At 35.8% G+C, this 14,175-nt stretch overlaps 1 protein-coding gene across 2 annotated transcripts in view; it reads right to left on the minus strand.

Moving 5' to 3' along the window:
* Nucleotides 1-274: 274 nt before the first annotated feature.
* Nucleotides 275-14,175, minus strand: part of LOC134540368 (voltage-dependent calcium channel subunit alpha-2/delta-3) — a 222,391-nt gene continuing 208,490 nt past the window's right edge. For both annotated transcript variants that reach the window (XM_063383055.1, XM_063383056.1), the window contains exons 23-25: nt 13,504-13,828; nt 11,263-11,473; nt 275-8,906 (exon numbers count right to left, since the gene is read on the minus strand). In XM_063383055.1, coding sequence (XP_063239125.1) covers nt 8,790-8,906; nt 11,263-11,473; nt 13,504-13,828 — 653 coding nt within the window. In that variant the 3' untranslated portion in view covers nt 275-8,789. The remainder of the gene's footprint in view (nt 8,907-11,262; nt 11,474-13,503; nt 13,829-14,175) is intronic.

A 14,175-nucleotide genomic window follows, 5' to 3' on the forward strand; every position in this document is an offset into this window, starting at 1 on the left:
TTTTAAATGTTCAAATGTAATGTAGGTACAAAGCAAATTAAATTTTATTTTAGCATGTGAAGAAAATGTTGGGAATAAAGGGAAAAAAAAAAGTAAAACAACTTAACAATAATTTTCTTAATTCTTGTCAGATCCTGTCTCTTTCAATAAATATTAGTTTAGGTCCGCCTGATTCGTGAGTATCCTTAGGCAACCTTGTGATTCAGATCCAGGGAGGGAGTGTACTTGCCATGTTAATTATGTTGGTGAAGCATGGGACAGGAAATTAAACAAATTTAATGTAGTAAGCTTTATTCTTCAATGTATCTTTATTTTACATAAAATTTATAGTTACTTCTGTAGCCAACTTTTTCCAACTACAGAAAAGTTTTACTCTTGCACACAAGCACTAGTGCCAATACAAGTCGTAACATTACACTCAAGCTAACAATTGCTAATACTTTATGCAAAACATTGCAATATTTTTTTTTTTCCATTTTTAATTAATGTAAATGTCATACACTTTTAAGAGAAAAATATAAATAAATGTGAAAAATAAGAAAGATTTCTTTCTAACACACAATACCAACTTTTATATAGTAGTTAGTTCTGGCAGAGACAAAGTTGGCATTGACAAAGCTTTTTATTTAAATATTTTTTATAATAATACCAAAAAATAAATCACTTTTTTTGATCATTTCTCTGCCGTCCGATCTGCCTACTACGTTACGCCTCTCCTCACTATTGCTGACCACTACGTTATTAACACTAAGATTCTTGGTTTCTTTTACAATAGTGTTTTTTTTTAATGGAAGACTTAAAATGTTTGCTGCCAATAGCAAACTACCCACAGGTTTGAAAGCAAACCCAAACATTTTCCAGTTTTAAGGCATCAGCAATACAGTCAACCTTTTATACTCTTTTCAACACCTTTTTTTTTCAACATTCTGCCGACTAATTTTTTTTACTCGTCGAGACCACCAATTTAAAATTTAAAGCCTGAAAACACGTGTCTAGAAATTTTTGAAGTTCCTTAGTCTAAACTCCAATTAAAAAAAAAATTTTCAAGGGACCAGAACAAGATTTTTGTATACAGTGAGACATTTTACACTATGTGTTAATATTACCATGATCCAATGAAAATTTGTGTAAAACTCCAAAAATTCGTATGTCAATGGAAAAAATTGGGCTTAGAAAGTGGAGTTTTACTGTATTTTAAATCGCAGAAACCATTTCTGCATTCTATTTATGAATGAGGGGGGGGGGGGGGGATATTTATACACACAAAGGTCATGATTTCTTCTAACAGTCAACTATGTATTACTTTCTAAGAAACTTCTGGTTGTAAATAATTTATTCTCAATCCCAAACAAGGAAAAAAAAGAAGAATATGTTATACTTTCATTCATAAAAGTTCTCCTTAAAGTTTAAAGACCAATAATTCAACCACTTTTAAAATGGCATTGTAACTCTGGTTTCTGTGTCAACTTGTCCAACAAATAGAACCAATGCAAACACAACTTGCGAACACGAATACAAATCTTGAAATGTCACTTGCTCACATCATTTGACTGCTCTTTCTTTTTAATGTTCCTCAACATTCACATAATTTTTCTTTTTAAACTTCTGTACGAAAACAAAAATGTACATGCACCTTAGCTGAAGTTAAATACACACATGTAAATTTTGTTATAAAAACTGTAAACAAATGTTCTAAATGTTAAGTATAGTTATTTCACACTATACAAGAGCAACCAAATAACATGGCCATTACCATTAACTTTTCATACCAATTTACAAGAACATCTGCACAAACCATTTATGTTTAAATGATGATCCAACCACCATATTGAGTTTAGGCTGTGCTCATATCTGGCAAGAGGAAAAATCCTTTTAAAATTGTTATCATCTTCCCACAAAACACTTACTTTTATTTTCATCACATCTTGCAGCTGGCAACTCAGTTTGTGGTTTATATAAAACACGCTAATTATGTATTGTCGAGTTCATAGACCGTGGTTGGTTCCACTGGAAGAAGTCTGTATGTTCACACATTAAAACCACTGCAATTAAAATCACATTTTGTGCTAGAACAATGTCTTATACATAATATATATATTTTTTTCAAAGTTACCCACAAAGACGAAAGTGAAATGAAAATACTTTCAGAAAACTTGCGATAACGATTCGAGGCATTCGCACGACAACGCAGGTAAATGCTTCTCCTCTTGAGTCCCTCATGTTGAACAAGTAGATTAAGAGTATATTTAAGTAGAGTACACATTAACATAAAGGTTTCCAAAAAGCCACATAAATTATAGACACATCCACACTCAAGTTACATCATGTACATAATAATATGCTATCTATGACAAACACAGAAGTTTTGGTGTAAAAAATTACTGCACCATGATCTTTACATTTGTCAAAAAACATGTAAATACCAGATATTTACATCAAAATGAGATCAAGAAAAAAAATTCTACGCTGTTTGGTTTTGCCAGCTTTTGAGCTATATCTAGAGTTAGTTATAGGGAGTAAGGAAAATATTGCCAAAACAGTTATGATAATACACTTTTTCAAAACACACTTCAACTATCTCTCAAAGCTCATTCCAAAAAGTGTAGTAAAATCTAGAATGATACGCACACATACACACCATTATACAGTATATTTTATAATTGCATTCTTCTTCCAATCTTAAACAGTCATATTTGCCACACTTTTAAACCACACTGAGAGCATCATAAAAAAAAAATTACAATAGTTGTAGAGACAAAGTATCTCTGTAAATTTGTGTTTCAGTCGTGTAAACGAGATTGTCCATGTCTCTCTCTCTCTCTCTCTCTCTCTCTCTCTTTCTCTCTCTCTCTCTCTCTCTCAAAGATAGTGTGATGAATTGCCGTACCAGTCTTGAGACATAAACCATTATTGTCTTCACAATTTTTTTAGGATATGGTACATACTACTAACTATTAAATTCTTTATGATTTAACATAAAAAAAAACTACGAGCAACAACAGAATACTGTAACAATTGTTTCTATGTATTTGAAGCATTAAAATTTTCCGATAAAACTAGTGGGCATTTTTTACAACATGAATTTTGCACCTGTACATAGTTCATGTTGAACAGACTATCAAAATACTAAAACCACATTCGTCATAAATCTTCAAAATGTTTTTTTCAAATTTCAGTGGAAATACTATCATATTTATGTCATGGTGGGAAGCATACTACCTACAACTTTTTGAAGGGCATTAAGTAATTCAGCTTTCAAGGTAACAATATGTTTTTTATTTATTTTTCACAAAATTTACCAACTTTGAAGTTATATGCAAGTAAACAAAACAATAATTTTGAGTTCAGAGGATGTAAATATATATGGCACACAAATCAAAATGACCACTGCCTTACTTAACTCAGCATCAATCACGTGTCAAATTTCCCAAAGCCAATTACTAACTGTTATCTAATAGTGATAAAAAGTCATGCAAGTGCTTGTAATAATGATTCACGTTCCGCTTTGCTGCAATCTCTGGACTGAAAAATTAGATTTTTAATTCATCTTCAAAACAACAGCTGTTGTCCCAAAATCTTCAGTTTTTTTCCAGTTGCTGTAGCATTTCAAAACTAAGTTATTTAAATAATCTGGCCTTATTTCTGATAAGTTCTGTGTTTGTGTCACTTGTTTGTTGGATTGCTTTTGTGAAATAAAAGTTTGGCCCCCTCATAGATAGGATCCAAGTTGACACCTCTGTTAATGCGCATTGTAAATAAGGAATATATTCTTTCGCATTATCTGTCCCCAAAATTAAGAGCTGTGGTCATTACAATTTATGATCGCTCTACAGACTATTTTTTTTTTTTTGGCAATGTCTCCTCACTAGTATGGCCTGTAATTAGAGCACATCAAAGTTCAAGAAAATTACTATCATAAAATAAATATAAATGTAGTGTATGTTGGAAATATTATGCACTCCTGATAAATAGGAACATGTTACACAGCATGCACTTGCGAGGAAGAATTCACTGTTTTTTTCATGCCTGTTTTAAAATAGCTAAATCAATCTTCCTATGCAAGCAGCTAGCATTAAAATAAATACTAAAAAACTTAAGATGGTAAAAATGTTAATTTTTTGGGAGATATCAACAATTTTATGAAATTTTGTTATTCAATTAAAAAAAAAAAAAACACTAACAAAAGATATTATTTCTAGCAATAAATCAACTAATTTAGGCATGACACAAATTAAGCTGAAAGATCGAGGAAAATACCAAAATACCATAAAATCACAATCAGGGATGCGATCGGGCAGGAAAGGGCGGTTGTGAGAAGGGAGGGGAAAGAAGGGAAGAGAAGGCCTAAATCTATATCTGAAAAATGCTATGCATTTAAAATATTTTTTGATAAATATATTTTTTACAATTGGAAATAAATGTTTAATTTTACTCCGACCATGTCAACCTAAACGCTACAAAATTCGGTTTTATTCTGAGCTGAGTAAAAAATGGCACTACGTAATGGGCTGGAAAAGGTGATCTAAAATGGACAGTGAGACTATTGATTTTATATAAATGTGTAACATGGCTTTATTGATGTTAATATTAGCCACAACTGGTTATGTCCCCCCCCCCCCCCCCCCCACTCTCCAAATCGACAAAATTGTATTTTGGTTTCACCTTCGAATTTATTCCTTCAACTCCCCACTGACAAGAGTATGTAAAGGAGCATCAGTTGCATTCCTTGCCGCCAACTTACTTAACTTGAGACAGAGATAGACTTTTATGTCCATATGCTCAACTGCAAGAATTAACTGAACAGAATGACTCCCATTCCTGACTAATAAAAAATCATGAACTCTTTACTAGATGACTTTTATCAGGACTGAAGTTTATCTTTGAAAACTGTTTAATGCTACCTCAAAGAAATTCCAAATTAAACTGTACTTCAGCACCAGGGTTTCTGCAGGTATGGAAAATCTGGGAAACAACAGGGAAAGCTCAGGGAATTGAAAACCTGGAAAAAACGGAGAAATCGACCAAATGTCAGTTACCAATCTGGATTAATAAGTTTTAATACAGTTGTTAACTCTATAAATTAAATGTGTTTTGTTTTAAAGAACAGAAGCATCATCAAATGTTAATAGTCATTCATAATCAATAATATACTGTTTCAAAGTTTGATCAAATAAAGAGATTTTATATTAGGCTGCCAACGATTGTTGCGTAGCAGTGAAGGAAATGATAGTGCAAACTGTGTATTGTGCAAGTTTGGCTTTATGGTAATTTTGATATTTTATGTGTGGTTAAAGTGGGTTTCAATAAGTATTTGTAGTTCAATATTAATATGTGTATCGTACAAGATTGATCGAAGAGACAGGGAACTACCTAATGTTTGGTTAGACATGAAAACAGGAAGAACTCAGGCAGGAAATTTTTATACAGGAAGTGTGTGAACCCTTAGCGCGTACACTACAAACAAAAATTTCAGATGATAATATTTCCACATACGACCATAAATTTTGTCCACCTCAATTGGCACAAAAATCTTAACGTGATGACAGACGGTTAAAGAGATAAGTAACAAAATATGATTCACCTCTTCTTATTTTAAGTTATTTTATTTTAGGTAGGACAATATGAATTATGTGCCACTGAAACCCTGAAACTTCATTTTTACTTACAGTGCTACAATACTATAACATAACAATTCCAACAACAGCAGATTATTTAATTTTTGAAAGATGTATACGTGGATAAACTTTTTAAACTTCTTAAATATGTAACTTTACAAAACCAAGAAACAAATAACTGTTTACTACATGTTATGAAAAGTAATATAACATTTACTAATATTACATTCAAAATATTTACATTCTATGTATATCACTATAAAACAATGTAACACTTTTAAAACTCTAATAAATATTTTACATGAAATCAATACATCACGAGTAATAAAATTTTCTCCTAAATCTATGTACAGATTCAAAAGCATTAGTAGCTTCTGCTGATATAAATTTCTCAATTTGCCTGTAAATTTATTGGCATTAAATTTATGAAAACTAACAAAAACCATGTATATTTCTGGTATACCGTGAGTAGCAAATTAAAATGTTGCGTTTCACACACACTTTACAAGAACCTAAGTAACGTTTTTTTATTTGCCTATCTATCATTCCGTATTGTGTTATTCTTTTGCTAACTTTTCGGGTACATACGTGAGGTTCAATCCCTTGTGCACACGTAAAACATAGCATTGTGCTGACTGCACTGCAGCTGACGAGACAATTTCTGCTAGCACAAAACTTAAGTTTTTTACCACATTCTTTTAATACGTAACTAAATACCTCAAAATAACCAAGGTACCCAAATGGAATTATGTAACAATGAGTGGGCTGATACTTGAGATAGTTACAAAAATCCTGTCACAGAGACATTTTTAGGGCAGTAATATTTTCAAAGTTAAAAAAAGAAAAAAAAAATCCACTGAATCTGTTAAACACACATTTCAACCTACTCTTTCACATTAGGTATGTCTTTTAACTAACATTCTTTAATATGATGTCTACAATCCCTACTTAGAGCCTTGAATATTGCTCAACTATGGATATTTATTTATTTATTTGTGATTTGTGTAAAGAAGGAAAGACTTCCTTTGAAAATTAAATTAAATTAAATTGCCCAAAACAATAAAGCTAAACAGTTTTCTTTAATGGTTTATATGTACAAAGCAATGATTGTAGGGTTCCATTTTCCTTGACAAAACAGAAACTATTCTTAATATATATATATATATATAATTTATGTTTAACTTTTAAATTACTAAAACAAAATCTTTGTTTATTGTATGCTTTCTTGTTGAAGTTTTACCCGTTGTATAACTCAAACACTTGAATAATACATTTTTTGTGTCTGGATCAATATCTTTATTTAAAAATGCAATAAAATTGCATCTTTACAGTAGATACCCATCCCAAATACTAACTCTGTGTCTTTAAACATTAGCTGACCGAAGGTAAAGTCACAAGTACATTCACAAAATTTAAAAAAAAAAAAGGTGGGGGGGAGCGGGTGCATCTTAAGTCCGTGAATAGTTGGAAATTTTTTGCAAAATATCACTGAAGTATCATACTTTGTGATGTGAGCGGTTATGATACCGCAATTTCAACTGAGTGAGAAGCCGCGTAGCTTATGGCCACTACTGTAGGTCCATGTGTCTGTTGTTTGTGGTCATACAAATGCAAGTTTTTTTTTTTTACGCACTTGTTCAAAATTTAAATTTTTTTTGTTCTATTTGTTTGTTCAAATCTCCCTCAATCATTCCACCAAATAAATTCCTGTATCCGGGACTGCCTACAAAGTTTTATTCTTACACAATAACGTTTTAGAAAAAAAATATATATATATATATATATTTTTTAAATATTCTTTATTGTCTCTTAAACTTTATGTATTGCGCAGTTGTGCAAGCAGTCTGCTATTTCACTAACTAAAATAGATTACAATTTTTATGATTCAAATGCATTAACTGTAATGCTCACTAACTAAAAACCACAGAACTACCATGCCGACATTGTGATAGTGTGGTAAAGCCAAATTTGTCCAATTACTCAAGTAATTAAATACTTCTGAATGGTATGAGCAGGTTGAAAGGAATACCAAATACCAATTCTGGTTTGCTAATTGCAAACAATGATTCAATAAGATTAATATAATTATATTAAATTTTATTTATATCAGGAACGTGTATCAGCCCAATAAGGAAAAAAATATATATATTTTTTTCAAAAACAATTGCTTGAGTAAAATAGCAGTCAGAACATTTATATGTCATGGCTGTGCACTTACATTTAAAACATATGATTTTATAAATATATCTCTCATAGATTTATTAAAAAAGATATGTATAATTTTGTTTGCATGAGTATGTATAACCTTATCATAAAACTGTTCTGTCTTACAATAAGATGTTTCATTGCAAAAAAATGTTTTAAAATTGATATGTGTAAGTAAAGATGCACAAAAAAATAATTTTAAAGCTTCAAGGATGTTTAAACACTAACAAAATAATTTTCCAGAGTTTAGAATTTTGTGAGAGCTTAATGAGATTATTTAAATTTTGAGGGTTACAACATCTATACACATCAACGGTGAGAAAAGTTGGAAACAAAAATAAATATACAAGTTTTGAAATAGTGTACAAGTTAAAGTAAAACAAAAGTAATATGATATGTACCTAATAATTTTTCTACTCTGTATTTACAAGAAAATCGCCACAGTAAAATACTTCAGAATTGCAGCCAAAATTAGACAACTAAGAAATAATTTAGCACTTTATGCTTTGTGATCAAGATTTTTTTTTAACTGTCCTAAAATATTATAGAACATGTAAAGATAAACAATTTAAATTGATCCCCATCCTGCGTAAGCATTGTTTTAATGGATACAAATTTGCTAATGTTAAATAATTACAAACATAGAAAGTTTAACGTCGGAAAGCCACGTGATATATTGCTGCAGGACAGTGAAGAATATCACCACACACTGAGAGACGACAAATGTTTCCGTTCAGGGTATGGCTGCAGTCCTTCCAACCAATCAATGTGGGGGGTTCTTAACAGGTGATGGAATATGCGGCGGCAAACACCACTTCATTTTCCCCTTTTGTGCAATTCACATTACGTGTTTTGAGTTTGGCGGTCATACGGGAGGAGAAGGATTGGGATGGAGGAGGGGGTATTGGAGGGGAAAAGGGGGCCGACAAACGTAACAAATTCCATTACGATAGCGTGTCGACCGGGCGATCACGAAGACGAAGAGAATAACACCAGCCTGAGTACCCACGCAGCCAGGCACGGCACAAGGCCGTGTCGAGAAGGCAGGAGCGAGCCACCGCCGCCACACTCCTTTATCTCGCTTTCCTGCCACGGAAAAAAAAAAACACACACGAGGAAACACGTCAAACAACACGGTACGAACAGAACGACAGCACAGCAGAATAAAACATCCACTTAACCATGTTTACATGGCCAAATCAACTCGCTTAAACTATGCACCTGGCTTAACCGAACATTACCACAAGTGACTGATCAACATCAAGGTGTTTGTTGTGCGAAAATGTTTCATCATGATCAAGTGTGTTTGGTCATAACCAAGTATTTTTCATTTGCTCGAGCACATGATGTCATGATTAAGCATGTTTTGTCATCTCATAACCAAGTGTGTTGACCGAGATGTAAAATGGGATTATGCACAGCCATTTTGATTTTTTTCTATTTTTTTTGATAGTTAAAATTTAGATATTTAGCAAATTTATAGCGTGACAGGACTTAAATATAACCTTTCCAAGCATTTATACACCAATCCTTCACTTAGCATGCCTAATCCAATGCGTTCATAAAAATTTTCGTGTCATCCGAAATCACGTATTCTGAAGCATTAGTCTCAATAAATAATTTACTTAATATGTTCTAAAATATGTACGGAAATATTCTTCACGCAATATAAATGTGTAGAATTACACTCAATGATAAATACGCACCATTTATCTTTATGAGTGTTCACACAAATCAGCAATACAATTTCCCTGACCTTCATGACTAAAATTTAAAAATTCCTTGACTATTTTTTTTTTTTAAATAATTTACCTATTTTGCATTTTTTTTCTGAAATAAATAAATATTCAAACAACCTTGCATACACCATTTTAAAGTGTGTACGACTGTTCACTTAATACCATCTGAAAAAAACAACTTATTTTACAGTTTGGGTGATGGCAGACTGGAGTATGAAATTTTTCCCCTCAAATTACTATCACTGCGGAATTTCCATGACATATTCCAGGATTTCAAGTAAATTCCCTGACTTTCCCTGGCCAGTTCCAACTTAACTTCCAATAATTTTCAGAATGTGAACATCCTGTAATATTAATCATTAGTCTTGACAATTAGTGTTTGGTTTGTCATTAATTTGTCTCTTCTCTGATTGAGCCTACCTCAAAAGTTATAGCTGTATCCCAATACATGGCGACGAGTCCATAGCACATACATCCCTACATCCCTTAGAAAATGCAGCCACAATGTAAAAGACGCTTTTCTAAGGGATGGATAGTATCTAAATAATTTTACTGCTAGTAAACAGTTGGCCGTAATAATGTTCAAGTAGCCATTCTGAGTAGTTATATCTTTGAATATTCAGCAAAATGTAAAAAAAAAATAACCAATTAAAAAATTAAATGTATAATAAATGTTATAAACGTTAGCAATCAAAATAAATATTTTATGAATCTTAAATATTTATAATAATGATCATTGAATACCTCTATAAGTTTAAGTTCGACTTTATACAATTTTTTTAACATCTTTATTTGTGTGTATTTGAGTTATACTTATAATGTTTTAAACAAATTTTATGCCAAAAAAAAAAAAGGCTGAAGTAATATTATTTACAAACAAAACACGATTCCGAAGCTAATGGCTGTAGAGACGCATCGGTGGATGCGAGTGTCACATCCCTAGGGATCTTCGAGTTAGGGGATGCATCGACATCCCTTGTGAGGATTCATAAGCGACGCAAAGATGGTCGCGCCCACTACGATGCACACTTCCAGCGGATCCCTTAGCTAAGGTGTCCGTTAGGCCAGTATCGGGATGCAGCTTGTGTTAGCTGTTGGGAGGCATGCGAAAAAATGAATAAAAAATTGGTTGTCTGTAAAATCGGTTTAGGGACGATAGTTTAACGTGACAACGTCGTAACAAAACATTGATGAAATGATTGCATACTTTAATGAAAAAAAATGAATCATTTTTATTGAATCATCACTATTTCGTATGGATACAAAGAAGGAGTGAAATGAAACCTACAATTTAATTGATAAATTTACTTTCATTTGCACTCATTAACTCAAATATGTTTATTACTTTTTAACGAAGAGATTATTTTAACTAGGTATAACTTTTATACATGTTTGCTATTTAACTTCTTCCAATCTGTGCTTATTCTGTTAAAGGATAGGACAACGATGGGATGAGTAGGAAACGAACGGGAGCGTTTCAAGTTTAACGCGCCTCGGAAAAAGTCAAATCGATGGTTGTTGCAATCGAGTGGAAGAGAGAAGAGATAGATGCGGCGCAAGCGTACAATGAGCGTAACGGGACACGGCGTAACGGGACAACGTGCGTTACGGGACACCTTTTCCGTGCGTGCAGCCGGCGTTCGTCGATTTATCAAGACGTTGTCACGTCGGAAACAAGGAGGCCGGGGTGGGTAAGTACATACCTCCGGGTGGTAGTTCATGCACTTGGGCGGGCGGCGGCGGTAGAGTGCCTCGCGCGGCCGGGTGCGGCACTGCCCCCCCACCGCGCCGCCCCCACCCTCATGGCCCACCTCCTGGGGCAGGATGCTCAGCTGCTTGCTGCCGCAGGGGCACAGCGTGTCCACCACCAGCAGGATGAGGTTGCTGCGCGGGATCTTCTGCACGCTGAACGGCCTGCGAACCGGGTTACACGCTTCGCTTCCGGGCGGCGGCGTAGGCCAGGATTTGTGTACGGGAGGGTGTTAAGAAGCATGGCGGCCCCCCCCCCCCCCCGTAATGCAGCAGGAGGGGTGGGGGGAAGGGTCTTCCCCCGGGAAAAATTTGGATTTTAAGGTGTAAAATAGTGCTATTTTAGCAGTTTCCGGTACTTATATTTAAATATTGCAATGGTAAATTTTTTTATTAATTTTAATATGAAATTTGTTGTTTGAGTGATGAATAAGAAATTTAATTAAAGATTTGGTGCTAAGGTGGGGGGAGGGGGGTGGTGGTGGTTTGAACCCCTAATACCCCACCTCCCCCCCCTGGCTGCACCCCTGTTTCTGGGGAACGATACTTAGTAACCAGGAATAAGATCAACACCGGCAAAATGCGAAGAAGCGGAAATAACACCGATACGCGATCAAAAATCGTGAAATCAATCGGCATGTGCGTTCAAAACTCAATTCGGATTACAGAAAAAAAATATTCGATGAATGTAAATTATTTAGCTTGGAGTTTATACTAGAATGTATGTACGCCAATCCCTCACTCAGCACAACTAATGCGTTCCTAAAATTGTTTGTTTCATCCAAAATCACATATTCTGAAGCATTAGTCTCAATAATTAATTTACTTAATATGTTCCAAAATGTATTCTTCAGGTAATATACATGTGTAGAATAACACTCAATGATAAATATGTCACACCATTTATTTTATAAACCTACCATTGAATACTTTGTATGGCAAATACGACACCGTGTAACGGTATACTTATCGTAAATTGGCTGATTGACTTGCCCGCCCGGGCGTGAACTTCAACTTACATCGCGTACTTTTTCGCAAACCTTTCAAACAATCCTTTACTGGCAGTGAAACTGATATTACTCTCCGGATATTTACATTTTAATTTTTAAAAAATTAAAGACCATGCTTGTTTTGGTTGCCCTTCAGCATCTCGAAACGATGAAAATGTTGAAAACATCTGCCAAAAAATCAACGAGGATCGTCGTTTCACGATCGACCAAATTTCAGAAGAGACAGGAGTGAGTTGGAGCTCGTTCCTGCGGATTTTGACTGAGGATTTGTAAATGATACATGTTGCCGCTAAATTTTTTCCTCGCCTTCTCAAACAAGACCAAAAAAACATTTAATTGAATTCGAGCCAGGACTTGAAAAAAGAGATTGCAAGTGATCCAAACTTTTTGACCAAAGTCATTACAAGTGATGAGAGTTGGTGTTATGAGTATGACCCAGAAACCAAGTAAGCATCAAGCCAGTGGAAGACTCCCAACTACCCCAGACCAAAAAAAGCAAGACAAGTGAGGTTGAATGTTAATACAATGATCATTGTCTTTTTTGATGTTAATGGAATTGTGCACCAGGAATTTGTTCCCCTGGCCAGACGGTTAACCAGCACTTTTATTTGGAAGTTTTGAGACGTTTGTGAGAGGATGTGCCGAGGAAACGCTCCGAACTTTGGCGATCAGGTGTCTGGTTCCTCCATCACAACAACGTCCCCGCACACATGTCCTTACAAGCGAACCGCTATTTGGCCTCTCAGGGGTGGTCTGTCGTTCCCCACCCTCCGTATTCACCAGGCATAGCCCCGTGCGACTTTTTCCTGTTCTCGAGAATGAAGAAAAATCTAAAAGGGAAGTGTTTTGATAATGTGGAGGTGGTAAAAACAGCTTCACAAAGGGCACTACAGAATATAAAAAAGTTCAAGAGTTCCAGAGGTGCTTCAAACAGTGGAAAAAAAGACTTGACATGTGCATCACATCTAATGGAGAGTATTTTGAAAGTAACTGAAGGAATTGCAAGGTGCTACTGTGAGGATGCCCCATTCAACGTCATTGCTCTATCACGTACGCACAGTCGCTTCGTGCAATACAAGGCTTGCTAGCTGTGGGACGAGTGGGGGAAACTTGATCTGTGGACGCGCCTCGTAAATCACGAAATGTCGAGATCATCCCGAATGCAGCGTGGCGGCGTGCTCTCACCTCTCGCAGCCAGACATGTGGCAGTTGGTGAGCTTGCCCTTGAGCGGGTTGGACTGGCCGCTGGTGTTGAGCCGCTCGGGCTGCAGGATGTAGAGGTCGACGCGCCTGTCGCACGGCCGAGGGCGGCTGCGATTGGCCGGCGGTGGCGGAGGCCCGCCCCCCGGGCCCGGGTGCGAGGGGGACGGCCACGGCCGCGCCGCCTCCTCCCCCGGCCCCGACGCCTCGTCGGTCGGTGACGGCGGGGCCCCGTCGCCCCCGCCGGCGTCCTCCCTCGTCGGGTACTGGTCGAAGCTCCCCGAGTCGTAGTCGTCCGGGTACACGGGGCCTGGCCGAACAGCACAGAGCCCCTGTCCCGACGCACAGCCTCCAGCTGCGGAGAAGCTTGAACACCACACTACTCCCTGCTGAAGTGACACCTCTTCACAGCCAGTACGGTCAGGGCCGGTGCGTCCATACAGACGAACTAGGCAACCACCCAGGGCGCCAAGTAGCTGGGGGCGGGCAGCACGACACATAACAGCTCATATAATATGTTTAACGATTATTGAAACTAGATGAAAAATGGATTTTTGTAACAGTTTGGAATGTTTATATTGATATAAGTAATTATTTAAAGTCTACGGTGACCTGTTTATGATTTGTAATAAGTAAAAAAGTAAAAAAAACAAACAT

This window comes from Bacillus rossius, chromosome 16 (assembly GCF_032445375.1).
Source record: "Bacillus rossius redtenbacheri isolate Brsri chromosome 16, Brsri_v3, whole genome shotgun sequence".
In the NCBI taxonomy this organism is placed as follows: Eukaryota; Metazoa; Arthropoda; class Insecta; order Phasmatodea; family Bacillidae; genus Bacillus; species Bacillus rossius.